Below are 23428 nucleotides of genomic sequence, written 5' to 3'. Positions count from 1 at the left end.
AGAAGGGGTGGGGCAAGCAGGAGCGAAAGTGTAAAAGGACTTTACCACTGGCAGCAGTGGGGCATAGTTAGGTCACAGGCGGGGTGGTCACATGTCGAAGTTAAGCCCGAACCTGCCTGCGGCCTGCAACATATGTTTGGAGGTCAACCCCAACCCGTGGGCTTTGGCCCGGCCCGCACATCACTAGCACAGGGTTAAGCTCAGGGACAAGGCTCAGTAGGAGCTAAAACTGCCACTGTTACTTGTAGGAAGCAATGTATCCGTTTCCCTTACGGAGCTGTGCCTGGAAAACATGAGAACTTGTAAAGTGATTATTTGGATAAAATGGAGTCTATGGCAGACGGCCTTTTTGGATAACGGGTTTCAGGGTTAGTGATCTCCTACCTGTATATGTGTTTCTTGCCGAAAAATCGGGCAAGTTTGTATTCGCTGTTATGCAACGTCCCTCTTTCACGCAATCCGGCATTCTCTTCTGCTGATTTTAGAATCTTAATTGAAAAAATAAAGAAGATAAATGAATGTTTTTCTTGGCATGTGAGAGTGAGAACATTTAGTGCTGAATAAGCAACATTTCCTTCTCGAACCCCCTCGGGGTTAATAGGAGCCATTGGCAGCTGCAGGGCCTCACGCACTAACACTTGCACCGCATGTAGATAGAGCCTGTTTGGTTGAGACCAGTGTTTACAATAACACCGGCAGAGAAGTTTTTAGAGCCGTGGAAGAATTACGAGCGATGGAAAGGCCTCTCGCTTCATCCTTATATTTTCCTTACCTCCCTTTAGTTCCTGAGGGAGCAGCTACACTCTTAATTCCTCTTCAGCTTCTGACAGCAGCAAAATGCTGATCCAGCTATAGAGGAAGTTTCTTATGAAACTGCTGCGCACAAATGCTCAGGGGAACCCAACTGCCAGCTCCCCGCCGCAAATATGCCTGGCCAAACAAGGCAAAGATGCCACTTGAGGTCACGCTGAAACAGGGGGGCAATCACCAGCAATCTGGGAAAAGAAAACGTAAAACTGAGTTACGCTAAAAAGACGTCTGAGCTGTATGGTAACACACGCAGGAGAGGTGTCAGCAGGGAGCGGTCTGAATGGGCCGCTTGTTTCAGGGTAAAAGACATTCTGTTGACTGAAAGATAAACGAGCGGAAGCAGTCTCCTTTGGAATAAAAATGCAGTTCAGTCAATGTACAGGATCCATTATCCAGAAAGCTCCAAATTACAGAAAAGCCATCTCCCATAGACTCATTTTTGTCCAAATAATCCAAATTTTTAAAAATGATTCCCTTTTTCTGTGTTATAATAAAACAGTAAATTGTACTTGATCCCAACTAAGATATAATTAATCCTTATTGGAGGCAAAACCAGCCTATTGGGTTTATTTAGTGTTTACATGATTATCTAGTAGACTTAAGGTATGAAGATCCAAATTACGGAAAGATCCCTTTATCCGGAAAACCCCAGGTCCCGAGCATTCTGGATAACAGATCCAATTCCTCTACTCACGTGCAAAGCTGCTTCCAAACCTCCCTATAATAAAATCTGTATATCATTTTGTTCTATACTTAGCACTGTACATAAAATGCAATACTTAGTACAGGTATGGGATCTATTGAATCCGTTATCCAGAAAGCTCTGAATTACGGAAAGGCTGTCTCCCATAGACTCAAATTTATCTAAATAATCCAGATTTTTGAAAATTATTCCCTTTTTTTGTGTAATAATAAAACTGTCGCTTGTACTTGATCCCAACTAAGATATAATTAATCCTAATTGGAAGCAAAACCAGCCTATTGGGTTTATTTAATGTTTACATGATTTTCTAGTAGACTTAAGGTATGAAGATCCAAATTATGGACAGATCCATTATCTGGAAACCCCAGGATCCGAGCATTCTGGATAACAATTCCTATACCTGTTTAATGTCCGGGGAATGACTGATAGAGTGCACTAACTGTCTGCCTGTGAAGTGCTACCAGAGCTGGGATACAGTGATTCTAGTGCTTGTATTTTGGAACTCCTGCCTGCATGGTTCTCACTGCAATACTTATTGCATGAGACTAAAATGTTTATATGGAGTGCGTAACTCTGAATGGGCATTTCTTCAGAACTCTTTTACATGCTCCTACTCTTATTTCGGTTAACTTTTAATATGATGTAGAGAGGGATATTCTGAGACAATTTGCAATTGGTTTTCATTTTTTATTATTTGTGAGTTTTGAGTTATTTAGTTTTTTATTCAGCAGCTCTCCAGTTTGCAATTTCAGCCATCGGGTTGCTAGGGTCCAAATTACCTTAGCAACCATGCATTGATTTGAATAAGGGACTGAAATATGAATAGGAGAGGCTTATATAGATATATACATAGTAAATAGTAGCAATTAAGTTTTTTTAGATGTCCCCCATTTGAAAGCTGGAAAGAGTTAGAAGAAGACAACAAAATATTCAAAAAATAAAAATAAAAAATGATAAAGACCAATTGAAAAGTTGTTAAGAATTTGCCATTCTATAACATACTACAAGATAACTTAAAGGTGAACCATCCCTTTAAAGGGGAACTCCGGCTTCCAAACCAAAATGTGATAAAGAGGCCCACATAACACAGAAACCCCTAATATACACATCACAGTTACCTGTTTCTTCAAAAAGTATGAATAAATGCCATTTTCTATGCTGAAATCCAGCTGTTTAACAGTTCTTCTCTTTCTGCATCACTTGAAATCCTGGCAGGGAAGGAGGGACTAAACACTGATGTTACAACTTGTAACAACTACTCCACAGCTTACAGACAGCATGCAGGAACTACATAACCCACAATGCATTGCACTGGGATGTTCTGTTCCTTATTGAAATCACATGTGCAGGGAATTGTGGGGTTTGGAGGATGCAGGCTGAGGACAGATGGCTGTTGATACAAAGTAACAGTAGTCAGACAGCTCAGCAAAGTAGTCAGACAGATCAGCAGAAGAGCAGGGGGCTAGGTTAGGGAACTGTTCCAAACCATTACAAATCATGAAAAGTCTGCATATTTTTTAATTGATGTATATTGCAAAGTTGCTGGAAGTTATGTTTTTGTGGAGTTCCCCTTTTAAGGTGAACCACCCCTTTAAGCACGCGTACTATTTGCATCTCCAATGTTGTCACCCAAACTGTGCCAGACCTGATAAATACTGTCCTTTCAGCCATTTGTATTGTGCGACACTGATCAGCGGTACATCATTTTCTCTTACAGAATCAGATACAGAAGATCTCTTTGAAGAATTATTATTCTGTCTTATCCAGCTCATTGTGGAGATTCCTCTTCTGTGAGTACTTTCCAGTTCTACTCATTCATGAAGATGTTCTTGTTTCGTTGTATTTGTTGTTCTCTCTCTGTACTATCTATATAAACAAGGTTTTAAATAGAAAACAAGGAAAAGATTTTAGTAAACTAAATCGAGTGCATTGGTTTGAGGGATCACAGCCCTGAATTACTGTGATCTATTTTAAATACTCTTACACACCGGAGCTGTGGATTCAGGAGCAGTTTTGGGTATCTGGAGTTGGAATTGCCAAAAATGTACCGACTCCAATTCCTAATAACTTTAAATGCAAGCAGTGAAAATAAATCAGATGTGAGCGCTTCTATGAAGGGGAATATGGCAGAAGCAATTCTTTTTCTAAAAACAATACTTTAGTTGAAGGAGAACTAAACCCCCATGGTGATAAGTCCACACTGGCCCCCTCCCGCTTTGTTAAGTGAGCGGCGTATTGGCACATGCTCAGTTGGAGCAATCTTCCGGTTCGCGCCAACTGCGCATGTGCCGAAAGAGACGGAAATTGCTGGTGTGAAGGAAGCAGACACGAAGATTACCGAAGAGAAGAAGATGGCGCCCGTGAGCTCCGCTGTGCTCACTCTGCATGTGCGGTCACTATTTCTAGAGGGGTCAGAATTCAGGGTTGAGAATGTGCAGGAGGGAGGGGGGCCAGTGGGGAGTTATCACAATGGGGGGCTTAGTTCTCCTTTAATGTTGGATTCTATTTAGCAGCTATTCTACAGCTATATGCCAAGTTCCATTCATATATAAATTGTTTTAGGGTCTGGCCACACGAGCAGATTTGGGGAGATTTGTAGCCCCAGCGACAAATCTCCTCTTCTTCGGGGCGACCTGCCTGGGGAAGTCACGCGCGGTGCTTCGTTTTCCGAAGTCGTCCGAAGTTGCCTCACGAGGTATTCAAAAATACAAAATAATGGTTTTGGTGCATCCCTACTAAAACATCATTTAAACATTAAATAAACCAAATTTGTAGCTTTCTGGATAATGGGTTTCCGGATAAAAGATATCCTACCTGTAATTACTAGCACAGCAGCACTTGGCTATCAGGCTTTCTGTTCATTATACTGTATATATATCAGCAGCAGCCACAGAGTTAATGTGAATACAATTGATTTTTGTTCCAGCAAAGGCAAGTAATGTGCATGGAATCTTCTGTGCCAGCACCATGCTGTGTCCTTATACTGTTCTGAGGACAATGAATTCATGTCTTGTTCAGAGTCATTTACATTTATCAGTCAGTGGCTAATTAGTTGCCATAAATAGAAACGCAAGGTAAGGAAGATCACAGTATAATTCAGCAGCATACGAGTTAATGCGATTGGTTAATAATAGGGATGCACCAAATCCACTATTTTGGATTCGGCCGAACCCCCGAATCCTTCAAAAAGGATTCGGCTGAATCTGGAACCGAATCCGAAACCTAATTTGCATATGCAAATAAGGGGTGGGAAGGGGAAAACATTTTTTTACTTCCATGTTTTGTGACATAAAGTCATGTGATTTCCCTCTCCGCCTCATGCATATGCAAATTCGGATTCGGTTCGGCCGGACAGAAGGATTCCAGCTGAAAAAGGCCGAATCCCTACGGAGACAAGTGTATTCTATGCACCTTGCCGTCATTACAATTAAAGGGGTGCTTCACCTTCAAGTTAACTTTTAGGGTAAGGGCACACGGGGAGATTAGTTGCCCCGGCGACAAATCTCCTCTTCTTCGGGGCGACTAATCTCCCCAAACTGCCTTCCCCAACCTTCTCGCCAGCTATAATGAAAAATTGCCAGCGGGATGGCACTCGCGGTGCTTCGTTTTCCGAAGTCGGCTGAAGTTGTCTCATAAGTAGTGAAGGGCGAATATGTCCCGTTTCGTTCTGTTTTTGAATTAATTGCCTTTTTCTTTTGAGTCTCTCCAACTTACAAATGAGAGTCATTGACCCCATCTAAAAAACGTTTATTGTTATTGCTACTTTTTATTACTCATCTTTCTATTCCGGCCTCTCCTATTCATACTCCAGTCTCTCTTGTAAATAAGTGAATGGTTGCTAGGCTAATTTGGACCCTAGCAACCAGAGAGCTGAAATTACAATCTGGAGAGCCGCTGAATAAAAAGCTAAATAACTGAAAATCCACAAATAATAAAAAATGAAAACCAATTGCAAATTGTCTCAGAATATCACACTCTATATCATACTAAAATAGAATTTAAAGTTAAACATCCCCTTTAAGCTGTAAGCAACTTGCAATGAATTACAGTCAGTGTAACTGATGATTCTAATTACCCATGGCCATTTATTTGTGTGTATTGAGCAGAATTAGCAAGAGATTCTGTCTGCATGCAGACACGATCATTTTTTTCCGATAAGCATTTGTCAGATTTACTGTTCCCTCGCTTATGAATGAAAAATGCAGGATGATGTGGGCGGCTGCAGTAAACATATCAGCGACCCCTCTCCTGCCGGCTCCCCTCTTGTAACTGCTGCGCTGATTTTCTGGCCCAGTCTCTGCTGTGAGTGAGAGCAGGAGACAGACAGTCGGGCTCTGCGAGGAACCTCCTGACAACCAGCAGATAAGGAGATACCAAGTCTAGGGAAATGCGGAAAATCAAACCCAAAACTTGTAATGCATCACTTGAAACATGTGAGCACATCTTTTGTGTGCGCCCCCCAGAAGAAAATACATATAACGTGTGCTGGAAGATTGCTGTTTGTGGTATAAACAACTTGATTACCATGAGGATTGGAACAGTATTAATGACATCATCGTATATCAGTGTTTCTTTTTCTCCCTTTAGTCTGTGCCAGCCTACAGACTTGTTTATTGTTCGTCAACCTGTGTATGTGGATCATTTTAACTGCATCAGCTCATTCTATTACATTGGTGCTGCCCTGCTGCTGATCCTCAAAAAACTGTATCCCAACTACGACTGTTGGCTGAGTAATAAATTAGTAAATGCCCTTATACACACACAAGAGTGATACTCAGAGTTCCCTGTATAACTCAGCCTGTAGCCTTGTGTCTTTATATGGTCACAGAACAACTCCTCAGTGACTTCTTATATCCTTATCATTTACAGTAGGGGGTACATTATCCCTTATAATACATGAGTGATACTCAGAGTTCCCTGTATAACTCAGCCTGCAGCCTTGTGTCTTTATATGGTCAAAGAACAACTCCTCAGTGACTTCTAATATCCTTATCATTTATAGTAGGGGGTACATTATCCCTTATCATACATGAGTGATACTCAGAGTTCCCTCTATAACTCAGCCTGCAGCCTTGTGCCTTTATATTGTCACAGAACCCTTCAGTGTCTTCTAATATCCTTATCATTTACAGTAGGGGGTACATTATCCCTTATAATACATGAGTGATACTCAGAGTTCCCTGTATAACTCAGCCTGCAGCCTTGTGCCTTTATATGGTCACAGAACAACCCCTCAGTGACTTCTAATATCCTTATCATTTACAGTAGGGGGTACATTATCCCTTATAATACATGAGTGATACTCAGAGTTTCCTGTATAACTCAGCCTGCAGCCTTGTGCCTTTATATGATCACAGAAAAAACCCTCAGTGACTTCTAATATCCTTATCATTTACAGTAGGGGGTACATTATCCCTTATAATACATGAGTGATACTCAGAGTTCCCTGTATAACTCAGCCTGCAGCCTTGTGCCTTTATATGGTGACAGAACAACCCCTCAGTGACTTCTAATATCCTTATCATTTACAGTAGGGGGTACATTATCCCTTATAATACATGAGTGATACTCAGAGTTCCCTGTATAACTCAGCCTGCAGCCTTGTGCCTTTATATGGTCACAGAACAACCCCTCAGTGACTTCTAATATCCTTATCATTTACAGTAGGGGGTACATTATCCCTTATAATACATGAGTGATACTCAGAGTTCCCTGTATAACTCAGCCTGCAGCCTTGTGTCTTTATATGGTCACAGAACAACCCCCCCAGTGACTTCTAATATCCTTATCATTTACAGTAGGGGGTACATTATCCCTTATAATATGAGTGATACTCAGAGTTCCCTGTATAACTCAGCCTGCAGCCTTGTGCCTTTATATGGTCACAGAACCCCTCAGTGACTTCTAATATCCTTATCATTTACAGTAGGGGGTACATTGTCACTTATAATACATGAGTGTATAACAGGGCGCCACTAATAGTAACATATATTATCCCTTCTTTCTTGATGCTTTGTTGCATTGTATGTAGCACCTGCATTAAGATGGGCACATGACCCCCAAGAATAACAAATAACAATGTGCAATAAACATACCCCCTTTTCTCACCTGTTTTATTTCTTTAGTCCTCACTCCATCAGTGAGTCTGTACTAAAATAATTGGAGAATGAATTAATCATTACTAAAACCCTTATTTCTGTTGAGATATTTCATAGGTGTGTGTGACACCAGATAACTCGCTTCTCCTTAATAAATATCAGGTGTAATGTTCACAATTGCACCCTCCAACCCCCCTGTAATCCGAGGGCCACATTTTGGGTTACTTATTTCATTGCAATAACAGTTTTTGGTTGGCTTCCTCTATGGATTTGGAGCAGCCTTGGACGAATTCCAGGCAAAGATCCAGCCAAAGTTTTATTTTTTTATTTTGTTTTAATCTGTCAGCCGCTATGACACATGTATGGGCGTTCCAATTTGAAAAACTTGACCTGCGAATCAAAAGTGTGAAATGTTGACAATCCAGAGTTGTAGTCTGATGTGACTTCACCCACAACACAGCACTCGCATGCCTCTCCACTTATATGTCTTGGAGACCCTCCAACCAAATTTTTCCTTTTGCTTAACCAGCTCCTGGCAGGGGACTCGGGTTTTATACAGGAATCATGACAGTTATAAGGTTTTCAGGATAATGTGACACTTTATGCGCCATTGCCATGACAACAGCCGTGTGAAGCCCAGGAAGCTTTCTACCAATTGCAATAAGGACCAAAATACTGTTTGGACAGTTTTTTGGTTAGCCTGAAATGCGCCCACACATCTACATCCCCGACCTTCCCCTGGTCCTTGTAAAATTGTCTTGCTTGAAACTGGTCCGTGATGCAAAAAAGGTTGGGGACTGCTGCTTCAAGGGAAACAATAGCCTGTCTGAAAGTAATTCCATTGTGAAGTGCTGGCTCTTTCTGAAAGCACAGGATCCGGCAGAAGATGGCTGCCCACACACCAATATTACAACTAAAACAATACATTTATTGGTTCAAAATCATTTAAATGGTAGAATAAATGATGTGCAATGTACACAGTGTAATCTAGTAATAAAAATGATACCATAAAAATAATTGCAGAATCCATTTGAAATACTGAAGGCTTCAACCAAATACCAAACCTTTGGGCTAATGTGACACATGGATTTTCTTTATTCTGCATATTTGCAACTCTAGAGAAAAAGCCCCATGTGACATTAGCTTTGGGGTTCGGTATTTGGCCAAACCCTTTGTTATTTAGAATTTTTGGATTCGGTTGAATAACAAATCCCAACAGATTCAACCAAATACTGAACCTGCATATTCAAGCTGGAGAAAATTGTAAATATTGTGTCATGTGACTTAAAGGAACAGTAACACCAGAAAATGAAAGCGTTTTAAAGTAATGAAAATATCATGTAGTAAAACTGGTGTGTTTGCTTCAGAAACACTACTATAGTTCATAGAAACGAGCTGCTGTGTAGCAATGGCGGAAATTGAAAAAAGTCTATATGGCACAGGTTAAATAGTGGATAACACATAACACCATTATGTTCTACAGAGCTTATTTGCTATCTGCTGTGTAACCTGAGCCTTTTCTCCTTTGAATGGCTGCCCCCATGGCTACACAGCAGCTTGTTTATATAAACTACAGTAGTACTTATCTGTTATCTACTGTGTATCCTGTGCTTGAATGGCTGCCCCCATGGCTATACAGCAGCTTGTTTATATAAACTATAGTAGTACTTATCTGTTATCTACTGTGTATCCTGTGCTTGAATGGCTGCCCCCATGGCTACACAGCAGCTTGTTTATATAAACTATAGTAGTACTTATCTGTTATCTACTGTGTATCCTGTGCTTGAATGACTGCCCCCATGGCTACACAGCAGCTTGTTTATATAAACTATAGTAGTACTTATCTGTTATCTACTGTGTATCCTGTGCTTGAATGGCTGCCCCCATGGCTACACAGCAGCTTGTTTATATTAACTATAGTAGTACTTATCTGTTATCTACTGTGTATCCTGTGCTTGAATGGCTGCCCCCATGGCTACACAGCAGCTTATATATATATATTTCTGAAGCAAACACAGCAGTTATACCAGTGCAGGGCAACACTGCATTATAATTTTATTACTTTAAAACCAAGGATGCACCGAATCCAGGATTCAGGTCGGGATTCGGCCTTTTTCAGCAGAATTCTGATTCGGCTGAATCCCTCTGCCTGGCCGAACCGAATCCTAATTTGCATATGCAAATTAGGGGCGGGAGGGAAATTGCGTGACTTTTTGTCACAAAACAACGATTTAAAAAAATGTTTTCCCCTTCCTACCCCTGAGATGCCAAATCTTTCGCAAAGTTTTCTGGGGTTCGGCCGAATCCAAAATAGTGGATTCAGTGCATCCGTATTTAAAACACTTACATTTTTTTATGTTACTGTTCCTTTAAATCTTAAGGTTTGTCTGAATTCAGGATTCTGTGCATCCCTGTGAGGAAGACTATGGCTATTGACATGTGATGTTTAACAGTAGTGGTAAAGAATTTTGTAGCTGAAATCTAAATCCGCTCAGCTTTTTAGAGGTCTACGATGGCCTAGGGCAATGTCCCAGTAAAGGTGTGTGCCATTCAGAGATGAATTAGGGGTTAAAGGGACAGTACATTTCTATCCGCGTAGCACATAAATCTATTCAGAACTCTATGTGTTGTGCACTTCTGATGAGGAATGTACAAATTGTCTGTGTTCGTGCCCTTTTCCTTCATTCCTATTGTCTTTTACATGTGGGGTCAAAATACTAGGAAGTGGTCGGAATTATATATCCTGTTTCTTATGGCAACACATTGTATGTGAGACACACGCTCCTCCGGCACCCAGATAAGCCAGGCATAGTGCCAAGTAGTCATTTCCCATTTATCTCTTCATTGCTTTGCCCTGATTCTACTCAATTTCTTCATTAATACCCAGGCAACTGGGTTTTTTTAATTGACAGTTTATATCATCACTACTGGTTGGGTAAATGGCATTTGCAGTAGTAATGACGTGCTTTTTCCCTCTTTATAGTTTTAAAAATATTCCCTATGGTCTTCTTTTAAAAGGGTGGTTCTTCTTTACGTTAACTTTTAGTATGTTATAGAATGGTTAGTTAGAACTTTTCAATTTGTCGTCATTATTTTTATTTTTTTAAAGTTTTTAAAGGAGAATTAAACCCTAAAAAAGGATTATAGCTAAAAATTAGCTATATTTCCCTCAGATTTCCATCCCTAATTTGCATATGCAAATTAGGATTCGGTTCAGTCAGGATTCGTATCAGCAGAAGGATACGACCGAATCCTGCTGAAAAAGACCGAATCCCCAACCCAATCCTGGATTTGGTGCATCCCTACTAAAAATGTCCTATTTTAAATAGTGAACTTATTGCACGAGGCTAAAGTTTGAGCTTGTCAATAGCAGCAATGATCCAGGACTTCAAACTTGTCACAGGGGGTCACCATCTTGGAAAGTGTCTGTGACACTCACATGCTCAGTGGGCTCTGATTGGCTGTTGAGAAGCTAAGCTTAGGGCTCGTCACTAATTATCCAGCAGAAAATGAGCTTCCCTGGCTGTAATATAAGCTGATGCTACAGGTTTGCTGATTATTAAATTCTGATGCTAATTGCACTGGTTTCTGTGCTGCCATGTAGTAATTATCTGTATTAATTACTAATCAGCCTTATATTGTGACATTTCTATTCTATGTGTACTGTATATTGTCAGTGGGTCCCTAAGCTCAGTAAGTGACAGCAGCACAGAGCATGTGCAGTAAATCAGCAGAAAAGAAGATGGAGAGCTACTGGGGCATCTTTGGAGACACAGATCTTTACTGCTAAAGGGCTGTGGTTGCCTTGGGCTGGTACAGAAGCACAAAACATAATGTACAACATTTCTAGCTACTTCTTTAGTTAGGCTTTAGTTCTCCTTTAAGCAAAGTGCCTTCAGCCAAAGAAAAATAGTTCTTCCTTATACTTCTTAATACCATCTCTATTTCTTGTTTCGTCCATTTCTCTTTCATCTCTCATCAACTGGGCTTGAAGGTCTTGCTTCGTGCATGTCCAGCAGAGGATGGCTCCAGTCTGCAAGTTCCTCCTGCTGGGCACCTATTCAGGGTCACAACTACTCCTCCAGGCATTGCTTGGCTGGTCATCTCTGCCCCCTTTCTTTTCTTTGGCTTCTTGTTGTTCAGAGATACCACAGGAGTTTTACTCTGGTTTCTACCTTGTATTCTTGTACTTTACTTGAGGGGTTTTCCACCTCAACTGTTGTCCTCTCCCAAGGCTTCTGGACACCACTGGATGGCACTTGACACCCCAGAACTTATAGTAATTCTGCCATTTTGGTGTCCATCCAGTCTTATTGTGGGTAAGAGCAGACACCCACTTACATAAAAAGTGGACGTATCTTTTCTGCATTGTGTTTGTTGGGGACCGCTCTGTTTTGCTGCTTTGACCGAATCCTTTATTAAGGTTACATTGTCCTACGCCTCCCTCTTTTGTCTTTGGAGATTTTTCAGCTTGCGTGCTGTTAATTCAAATCTGAAACTCCTAATTTTTACCACAGGCTCTAGCCAGGCGTTTCACTTCTAAAGTGTTTAGAAAAGTTTTTTATTTTATTACAGCTTCATTTTATTTCCACCCATCATGATGTCAATAGCTGGCTTAAATTATGTGTAAAGTAGTTTTTTTTAAGAAAAAACCTAATAATGTTAATGGAGTCTATTAACCGAATTATAATAAAATCTTGATAACTGTAACCATGTGTGTTATTTAGTTTTTCCCCCCTTTATCTATAGTTAATCTTTATATATTTTAATTGAGGGGACAACTTCAAAGAGGAAGAGGAAAAGCCGATCTGTTGTTTTAATTTAGTTCTGATTGAACCACAATAAGTTTCTCTATCTCTTAATGCACCATTTGGAATAGAAGCGGCTCTATCTCTAGCAGATACAAAGACAACAAATTTGGAAAAAGCAATCTCCTCCTAGGGCCGAATGCTCCTGGGAACTCAAGGTTGACAGAATGAGAAAAGCTGATCCATTAGGAGCCGCACACTAGTGATATGGACCTTGGGTGCAAATCAATAACTGGTGGAACAGGAAGTGTTAGGTTGCGGGCAGGGAGAGCGGAAGGAACCGTTCACCCCGAACACGCCCACAACCAGAAGATTTGTGTAAGGAACGTACCTGGTGGTCTAGTGGGGGGATGGCGGGGACGCCTGCCGCGACGAGTGGCTTCCATTAGGCCGCAGGTGCCGGCGTCTTAGGGCGCGTGCGGCGTGCTCTTGTGTGATTTAAAGGTGCAGGCGCCCTGACGTAATGACGTCAGCGCGAAATTCAAACACTATTTATTGCCCATTAGGGCTGTGGGACCTTGCCCGTGATAGGATTGTGTTATCTGGTGCTTCTGAGCCTTGTGCTATTCGTTGCTTTATCCTGAACCTGTTTGATTCCTGTTTTGACCCCTGCCTGGCTATTTTGAATATTCTGGATTGTGACCCTTGCCTGATTACCGACTACCTCTTCTGATTAACCCTCTGATTGACTTCCTGGTTTGACCCTTGCCTGCCTGACAACGTTTATTCTCTGCCTGCCTCGACCCAGCCTGATCTGACTACTCTTTTGCCTAACGCAGGGGTAGGCAACCTGCGGCTCCAGAGCCTCATGCGGCTCTTCATCCTACTTGCTGCGGCTCAGTCTTGCAGCTTTGCCTGTCAGGTCGTATTTACAGCCCTCCCACCTGCTGGTGGCTTCTTGAGTGTACGACCGCTGTAAGCAAACTCAAGACGCCTTCAGCAGGTGCGAGGGCTGTATAGACGTCCCAGGAGTGACAGGCAAGACTGAGCCGCAGCAAGATGAATCATCATGGTCCTTATCGCGGTCACACACTCAAGACAAGAGAGAGATGATCAGCATGGAGCCTCAGAAACAGAAGTCACATTAAACAGATGAGAACACTAGCATTTAATAGGGCTATTCAGTGTTTCATTTATTTCAAAATAGCCCTTCATATACACACTGCACTTCTGTATTTTGTTGTTGTAACAGTTAAAATTAAAAAAAAGGGTAAAACATTTGAAAGTTTATAATCTGTTTTATGTTTTGCGGCTCCAGACTATTTTTCTTTAGTGGGAGAGGGGCAAAATGGCTCTTTTGATAGTAAAGGTTGCTGACCCCTGGCCTAACGCCTTGTACTACGACCTTCTGTCCAAAGACTTTGCTTTACAGTTGTGCCCCTCTGCTTATCCAGAACTCCCATCTTGCACCTCTCGTTTAAGTCCAGGTGGCATCCAAGTAAGTCGAGGGCTCCTCCCGAGGCCCAAAGGCGGTCACACTACTGGTGAAGCACGAGCCGAGACCAGGGTGCCTGGTGTTTGTTCTGGTGTTGGGTGCCGACCGTGACAATTTGGTGCTGTAGCCGGCCCGACCCACTGGTTTCAGGCTGGCCCGCACATCACTACTGCAAACTCAAACAGCTGGAAGGTCTGCAAGCTAATGTTATCAAGGGGCGGTTCATCTTTTAGTATGTTATAGAATGACCAATTCTAAGCAACTTTTCAACTGCCCTTCATTATTTATTTTTTTTATAGCTTTTACATTTTTTGCCTTCTGACTCTTTCCAACTTTCAAACGGGGGTCTCTGGCCCCATCTAAAAAGAAAATGCTTTTTAAGGACACATTACATTACATCACATCATACTAACAATACATTTGTAGCCTTACAGAGCATTTATTTTTTACATGGCGTCAGTGATCCCCTTTTGAAAACTGAAAAGAGTCAGATGAAGAAGGCAAATCATTCAAAAACTACAAAAAATACTTAACAAAGACCACTTGAAAAATTGCTTAGATCTGCCCATTCTATAACATACTAGAAATTAACTTTATGGTGAACCACCCCTTTAAGTCTACTAGAAAGTCATGTAAACATTAAATAAACCCAATAGGCTGGGTTTGCTTAAAATAAGGATTAATTATATCTTAGCTGGGATCAAGTACAAGTTACTGTTTTATTATTACAGAGAAAAAGGAAATCATTTAAAAAAAATTTGGATTACTATATTACCCAGTATTTAAGCATGGGGCTTGAATACTTAAGCAAAGATGTAAAACCATATACAGGTATGGGACCTGTTATCTAGAATGCTAGGGACTTGGATTTTACAGATAACAAATCTTTCCATAATTTGGATCTTCATACCTTAAAGGTATCCTGTCATCGAAAAACATGTTTTTTTCAAAACGCATCAGTTAATAGTGCTACTCCAGCAGAATTCTGCACTGAAATCCATTTCTCAAAAGAGCAAACAGATTTTCTTTTTATATTCAATTTTGAAATCTGACATGGGGCTAGACATTTTGTCAATTTCCCAGCTGCCCCTGGTCATGTGACTTGTGCCTGCACTTTAGGAGAGAAATGCTTTCTGGCAGGCTGCTGTTTTTCCTTCTCAATGTAACAGAATGTGTCTCAGTGGGACATGGGTTTTTACTATTGAGTGTTGTTCTTAGATCTACCAGGCAGCTGTTATCTTGTGTTAGGGAGCTGTTATCTGGTTACCTTCCCATTGTTCTTTTGTTTGGCTGCTGGGGGGGAAAAGGGAGGGGGGTGATATCACTCCAACTTGCAGTACAGCAGTAAAGAGTGATTGAAGTTTATCAGAGCACAAGTCACATGTCTTGGGGCAGCTGGGAAATTGACAATATTTCTAGCCCCATGTCAGATTTCAAAATTGAATATAAAAAAATCTGTTTGCTCTTTTGAGAAATGGATTTCAATGCAGAATTCTGCTGGGGCAGCACTATTAACTGATTCATTTTGAATTTTTTTTTTTCCCATGACAGTATCCCTTTAAGTCTACTAGAAAATCATATAAATATTAATTAAACCCAATAGGCTGGTTTTGCTTCCAATAAGCGTTAATTATATCTTAGTTGGGATCAAGTACAAGCTACTGTTTTATTATTACACAGAAAATGGAAATCATTTTTAAAAATTGAATTATTTGGATAAAATAAAGTCTATGCGAGACGGGCATTCCGTAATTTGGAGCTTTCTGGATAACAGGTTGCCGGATAAGGGATCCCATACCATACAAAATGTTGCATAATAACAGATGCTGCATTCAGTGACTAAGTATAAAGTTAAAACATTTGTAACTTATGTTTATTGGAAAGATTTTTAGAATTAATTTATTTTCATTGAGCAAAATTATATAGGTGGGGTTGCATTCACATTTATTGCACAAACTTTAATAAAGCAAAATGAATTTTGTGTTTGAGTGCTATGAATAAAACGATTACAGAGCGTTTGTTATGGAGTAAATATATTGGTATTCACACCCAATACCTTGCATTCTGTGCTGCATGTGCCCTGCTGCTTGCCTAAGGAATGTCAAATCATTTTACAGTTTTGGATTTTATGTTCTTGGAGATGCCACATAGCAACCAAATATTTTTCTTCCCCCCGTTTTTCTTTTTAATAAATACAGCTGTATTAGTTTAAAAGATTCAAGGCAATGAAATACTGGGGCTGAGTAGTTTCCAGTGTTGGGGTTTTTTTCATGTATAAGCCAGAGAATGTAAAGCTGTGGCCCTCTGGATTATTATTATTATCCTTTATTTTTATAACCTTAAAATATTACACATTGCTTTATTGGGATTATTCACATTTTCTTAAACTGTAATTCCCTGCATCCTTGTGAGAGAAATGATTTGTGCATATTCAGCAATAGGTTACAGTTAAAGGGGTGGTTCACCTTTAAGTTAACTTTGAGTATTTTATAGAATGACCAATTCTAAGCAACTTTTCAATTGGTCTTCTATTTTGTTTTTATAGTTTTTGAATTTTTTGCCTTATTCTGATTCTTTCCAGTTTTCAAATGGGGGTCACTGACCCCATCTAAAACAAATGCTCTGTAAGGCTACAAATGTATTGTTATTGCTACTTTTTATTACTCATCTTTCTATTCAGGCCTCTCCTATTCATATTCCAGTCTCTTATTCAAATCAATGCATGGTTGCTAAGGTCATTTGGATCCTAGTAACCAGATTGCTGACCGGAGAGCTGCTGAATAAAAAGCTAAATAACTCAAAAACCACAAATAATAAAAAATGAAAACTAATGGCAAATTATCTCAGAATATCACTCTCTACATCAGGGATCCCCAACCTTTTGAACCCATGAGCAACATTCAAAAGTAAAATGAGTTGGGGAGCAACACTAGCATGGGGTGCCAAATAAGTGCTGTGATTGGCCATTTGGTAGCCCCTATGTGGATTATCAACCTACATTGAGGCTCTGTTTGGCAGTACATCTGGTTTTTATACAACTAAAACTTGCCTCCAAGCCTGGAATTCAAAAATAAGCTCCTGCTTTGAGGCCACTGGGAGCAACATCCAAGGGGTTGGAGAGTAACATGTTGCTCATGAGCTACTGGTTGGGGATCACTGCTCTACATCATACTAAAGGTTAATTGAAAGGCGACCACCCCATTAACCCTTGGGCCTGTTCTATCATTGGGATGTAGCTATTTACTATACATATTCTGACTATGTGGCTGCTCTGTTAGCTGGCCAGTAGCCACATCATTGTGCATGGGACCATTTTCCCAGCTTATTTGAACTCTAAGGATGATTTAGCCGTGCCGTGTATTGAAAGGCTCCCCTTATTTTGATGTATTTAAGGCACACGGGACAGTTTGTGGCTTTGTTGCTTCCATGAATGCTTTCTTTGTCATTGGGTTTTATTCCTGCACTTCTTCTGTTCTGCAATTTCAACATTTCGTACAAGTCTTCGTTTGGAGGAGGTTCAAAGCATTTCTTCCTTCCCTTTCAAGTTCCCAAACAGGATACCATAAAAGCACAAAAGCCTTCTTCTCTGAGCACAAATTAAAATCTCCAAGTGAGACTGTGCATGCCCCGCCATGTAAACAGCACATGAAGCAATAATTGCAGGGACGCTGGAGAGATAGAACATTTCATTGGGATGATTGCAGGGGAATGTTTTCTTTGGCGCGTCAAGAGAATGAGACCTTGATAAATGGCAGATCCAGCCAGATGCCCCTTTCATTGCAGCCCTCCAGCCCTTGTGAACTACAGATCCCACAATCCTCTGCCCCTTCTGCTTGTACATGTATGGGACCTGTTATTCAGAATGCTCGGGACCTGGGGTTTTCCAGATAGTGGATCTTTCCATAATTTTGATCTTCATATCATAAAGGGGATGTAAAGGCTAAAAAAATAAAATCCCCTTTTTACCCCTTTAATGAAAAAGAAACCAATCTCCAATGTAATTTAATTAAAAAATGTGTATCGTATTTATAATAAACCTGTATGCTGTGAAATTCACCCTTCGTTTTACTTGCTCTGACAGCTGCAGTTAGGAAACTTCAGACGGTCCCTAACTGCTGTGCAGGGAAATGATCATACATTCAAATGACAGGGGGAGCCCCCCCACCTTACTTCCCAGAGCTCAAGCAGCTTTGTTTGTTTCCCTGTAACAACTGTGTAGATTTGTATCCACAGACCCAGTGCAGTCTGTATATTCTGATTATTAATCAGTCTTGCTGTATCGGCTTCTGGCAGATATTATTTGACTTGCTGTTTTGATCATTTATGACGATCCCTAAGCTTAAACTCCCAACTGAAGCCCAGACCGTACTGAGCATGTGCAAAGATGTGTAATAAAGTTACAAGATGACAGCTCCCTGCGCCAACTTTAAAAGCATAAACCATTTGTTTAATTGCTCTTCTGGTGCAGTAAGTTCATGTTTATATTTAGTATACAAAATACAGCATTTCTAGCCTTATTTTATTTTAGACTTTAGTTGCCCTTTAAGTCTACTAGAAAATCATATAAACATTAAATAAACCCAATAGGCTGGTTTTGCTTCCAATAAGAATTAATTATATCTTAGTTGGGATCAAGTACAAACTACTGTTTTATTATTACAGAGAAAAAAGTAATCATTCTTAAAAATTCTAATTTGAATCTATGCGAGACATCCTATCCGTATTTCGGATCTTTCTGGATAACAGGTTTCTGGATAACGGATCCCATACCTGATGAGATGACCATCCTTGCCATGCTCTTCTTTTCTGTCCATATCTATAATGGTTCAAAGCTCACAAGACTAATGGGCATAAATAGTTGGCCTCTATATATTTCTATATTTCCTTTGCCTACATATACTTTGTTTACATACACAGGCCACTTTGGCATGGGAACAAAATTATTTGTGTGTAAAGTTTCTTCCTTATTTATTATCCTGGTACTTGTGTGTGTGATGTGCTGTGTAAGCAAATAATAGTAACACTGGGACAGCAACTTAATTACCGAGTCATGATTGAGGGCAATTATAACTACCATCCCGTGATTTCATTGCTTCTAGGCTTGTCTTATGCAGATTCCTATGGTAGCTCTGTCTTAAAGGAACACATCCCTGAAACACTGTAACAGCAGTTAAAGAGGGTGTTTCACCTTTAAAGTTAACTTTTAGTATCTTATAGAATGCCCAATTCTAAGCAACTTTTCAATTGGTCTTAGTTTGTCTCTTTTTTTTAAGTTTTTTAATTATTTGCCTTCCTTTTCCTACGCTTTATAGCCTTCAAATGGGGAAAAAAGAAATGGGTGGATACCCTTATTCACTTATTTTAGAGAGAGAATATTATCCTTATATTTACTGCAGAGGTCTGGCAATTGTCAGAATTAATTAGTTGCAAAAGAGTATTTTAAGAAGAAAGTACCCCGCTTGTAACTAGTATATCAAGTAGCAATAGTCACTAAAAAACGAATTTATTATCACAATCGTGGTAACAGCTGTGTCTGTATATTCAATATTAATCATATATATACGTGTTTTAAGCTAAAGTGCAGTGCAATTAATCCAGTTCATTCATATATATATATATATATATATATATATATATATATATATACCAATTGACTATATATAATGAGCTGATTAGAGCGTGTTTAATTAATTAAAGTACAGTCAATAGGATTATAAATTTATTAAAAATTGATATCAATTAAGATTAAAGTGCGGCGCAATGATTAACTTGCCTAATATATATTTGTGAGTATAAATTAATTTGCTATTTATAAAGATTGTGACCAATGAATAGGATAAATTATGTAAACAAAATGCTCAAATCCATTCGGTAGTTAGGAGAAATTGGAAAATCAAGATGGTGGAGTTGTCCCAAAACATACTATTGTTTTACTAAACCTGGGACACCATAAAGTTGAAGGCAGGACAGGGTAACCGGGACTGTGGCCTTGTTTTTTATCTTGACCTGATCTTTAAAGAAGGCTGAGCTACACCTAAAGCCACAAATCCACGGCCCCTTAGAAATGAAGGAAGAGTTGGAGAGGCAAAAGAAAAAAAGCGAAACGCGTGTTGGCGATTGCTTGTTCTACTTGGTTTAAACCTATTCAAATTTTTAAATTATCAGTCCGGTCTGGGTGTTTGCGGGTGTGGGTTGAAGTGACCATTGCTCTAAATCTTCCTTCTGATTATTTGGATAAAATAGAGTCTATTGGAGATGGCCTTTCCGTAATTCAGGGCTTTGTGGAAAACGGGATTGCATACCTGTACTTATTTGACAGTGTTTAGTAAATGAGAGAAAAGAATCAGAGAATCCTTTATGATTCTCCAGATTGAAATTGAAGAAATCTGCCCATCAGAGTGGCTACGGGTGTGTAAAAATTCTGCTCCGGGAATTCTTTCTTGTTCTTATTGGGTTCAGGTTGGTTCAGTAGCGATTTCAATCGTCTCATTGAATACAATTTGGTTTAGTCATGTACATTTTCTAAAGGATGGGATTTGTATTATTTGTAACACAGGGATCATTAATGTTCCATCTCATTGGCTGGAGACTTGTTCGGTGATTAATGGATGATTTGGCTATAGGTTGGACATTGACAATAAACAGACACTATTTATTGGGCCTGGGGGACTATTCTGAACCTCTGTCCAGGGCTGTTGGGAAACCTGGTCAGTTTATAGCTTTATGGTTTTTTTTAAAATCATTTTATTTGTTTTCCTTATGCCATGTCCATCATTCCTGCTTACTCCCGTAATCCTGTTAGTAGTCTGTTGTGTCATTTGTATGCCTTTTGTGGTTGCGACTCATCCAAACCAAGGCTTTGATTTAATGCGACTGCCCTGAAATCCTGCTGATATTTTGTTCTCCTTTGTATATGTTTTATGGATGCGGCATTTTAAAATTGTAATGTAGGTTATGAATACATTCCTTTTTTCTTTTTTCTTTTTTTTTTTACAGAAATATGTATTTTAGCTCCTTGTCCTCAAGTAGCCCAAAGGAAATTTTAAACTGGTTGTCCACATTTGAGCTGACTGTTAGTATGGTGTTGAGCGTGATATTCGGAGTCAATTTGCAATTGGGTTTCATTTTTTATTATTTGTGGTTTTTGAGTTATTTAGCTTTTTATTCAGCAGCTCTCCAGTTTGTAGTTTCAGCAGTCTAGTTGCTAGGGTTCAAATTCCCCTAGCAACCATGCATTGCTTTGAATAAGAGACTGGAGTATGAATAGGAGAGGCCTGAATAGAAAGAGGAGTAATAATAAGTAACAATATGTTTGTAGTACAGACTGCTCTGATAGCCGCGGACCTGTGGGTGGGTTCGGGCAGACGTCAGCACACCCTTTGTGGGTACAGCTGCCTTCTTCTGGCACTCTTTTTTTTATATCCTTGCACTCGCCGTGCCCTGCTGATGACATCACAAAAGGGGTGGGGCAGCACAGGTCTATAAATAGAGGGGAGGAGGATGCGGGCGGGCGCCAATCGGGTCGGTTTTTCTCGACCAGCACATCAATAGTTTGTAGCCGTATGGAGCATTTGTTTTTTGATAGGGTCAGCGACCCTCATTTGAAAGCTGGAAAAAGTCAGAAAAAGGATGTGTGTGTATATATATATATATATATATATATATATATATATATATATATATATATATATATATATATATATATATATATGTGTGTGTATATACACACACACACACATATAGAGGCACATTTATCAAGGGTCGAATTTTGAATTCATTTCAGTTCTTTTTTTAAAACTCCCTTAAATTCGATTGAATTCTACATTCGACTCGGGGAAATTTATAAATAAAATAGAATTTTAAAAACTCGTACGAATTTAAACGACCCAGAAACTAATTAGAATTCTACTCGATATGATTTTTTTCTCTGAAAATAAACTTGAATGTCAGGATTGCTACAAACATCTTCAAATTGGTCTCTGGACCTCTCCTGTTGACTTATGCAGGAATTCGGTAGGTTTAAGGTGTCGAATAGTCGAATTCTAAAAGGGCCAGAGTTGACAGTTTTGACCATAAAAAAAATTGAAAATTCAACCTGTAATAAATACATTTCTATTTATGTTGTGGTAACAGCCTGTTTTGTCTTTATTTAGAGATTTAACCTACAGTATCTTGCTGGAAGCTGTCACTGCTCTGATTGTGCTGCTGTCCTATCAGCTGTTCCACAAGGATATTCTCCATGAAAGTCCCATACACAAGCACTTGATGAACGGCCGATGGTATGTCCTTATTTGCTCTCTTGTTCACGGCTCCTCAGCTTTTCTCTGCAAAGAAAGTGGCCATTGATTTTGATTGCTCAACAATGGTGCAGCAGAGTAATCCTTATTTATAAATGGCATTTATTTCCATACCCAAAGAATGAAGACATAACTTGCCTTGTGTAAAGGACAGGCAACTGACAGTCATAGGTATAAATTTATATGTAGTGCACAGACAAGCTATCCTTGTGAGACCAGTTATCCAGAATGCTCAGGACCTGGGGATTTTCAGATAACAGATTTTTCTGTAATTTGGATCTTACTACCTTAAAGGCATTCTGTCATGGGAAAACATATGTTTTTAGTTAATAGTGCTGCTCCAGCAGAATTCTGTTTCTCAGAAGAGCAAGCACATTATTTTATATTTAATTTTGAAATCTGACATGGGGCTAGAGCCGCTAGACATATTGTCAGTTTCCCAGCTGCCCCAAGTCATGTGACTTGTGCTCTGATAAGCTTCAGTCACACTTTACTGCTGTACTGTACCCCCAGCAACCTAACAACAGAACAATGGGAAGGTAACCAGATAACAGCTCCCTAACACAAGATAACAGCTGCCTGGTAGATCTAAGAACAACACTCAATAGTAAAATTCAGGTCCCACTGAGACACATTCAGTTACATTGAGTAGGAGAAACAACAGCCTGCCAGAAAGCAGTTCCATCCTAAAGTGCTGGCTCTTTCTGAAATCACATGACCAGGCAAAATGACCTGAGATGCACCTACACCCCAATATTACAACTAAATACACTTGCTGGTTCAGGAATGACATTTTATATTGTAGTGTAACAGTGTAATTTAACCATAAAAACTACACTATAAAAATCATGAGAGTATCCCTTTGTCTATTAGCTACTGTTTTATTATTACAGAGAAAAAGAAAATACATTTTAAAAATCTGGAATATTTGATTATAATGGAGTCTATGGTTGATAACCTTTGCGTAATTCGGAGCTTTCTGGATAATGGGTTTTTGGATAACGAATCCCATACCTGTATAATTTATGTTCCTACAGAACTGAGCCAACATAAGCCTTAGATTTATCATGGGCCAGTTCAGCTGGTACCCACTAATAGTTTTATGTTTTATATCCGTTCTGTTTGTAGTAAATTCTGGTGGCAGCCACCTTGCAGCTTGTCTCAGCCCCGCAGAGCTTACAATCAACTGACGGAGAGACCATTTGGTGCATTCAGTGTTACATGGAGTGGGCTATGTATGGATTCCATGATTCCAAGGGGTATACTTATTAAAGAGT

General features: G+C 39.7%; 1 protein-coding gene across 2 annotated transcripts in view; it reads left to right on the top strand.

Annotated features, from left to right (window-relative positions):
- The window catches only part of dym.L (dymeclin L homeolog), a 256941-nt gene that overhangs the window by 54009 nt on the left and 179504 nt on the right, over positions 1–23428 (top strand). For both annotated transcript variants that reach the window (XM_041581086.1, NM_001093588.1), the window contains 2 exon segments: positions 3231–3303; positions 22008–22133. In XM_041581086.1, coding sequence (XP_041437020.1) covers positions 3231–3303; positions 22008–22133 — 199 coding nt within the window.

This window comes from Xenopus laevis, chromosome 1L (assembly GCF_017654675.1).
Source record: "Xenopus laevis strain J_2021 chromosome 1L, Xenopus_laevis_v10.1, whole genome shotgun sequence".
Classification (NCBI taxonomy): Eukaryota; Metazoa; Chordata; class Amphibia; order Anura; family Pipidae; genus Xenopus; species Xenopus laevis.
Note: the sequence above shows the minus strand (reverse complement) of the source record. Positions and strands in the feature narration are given on the sequence as shown.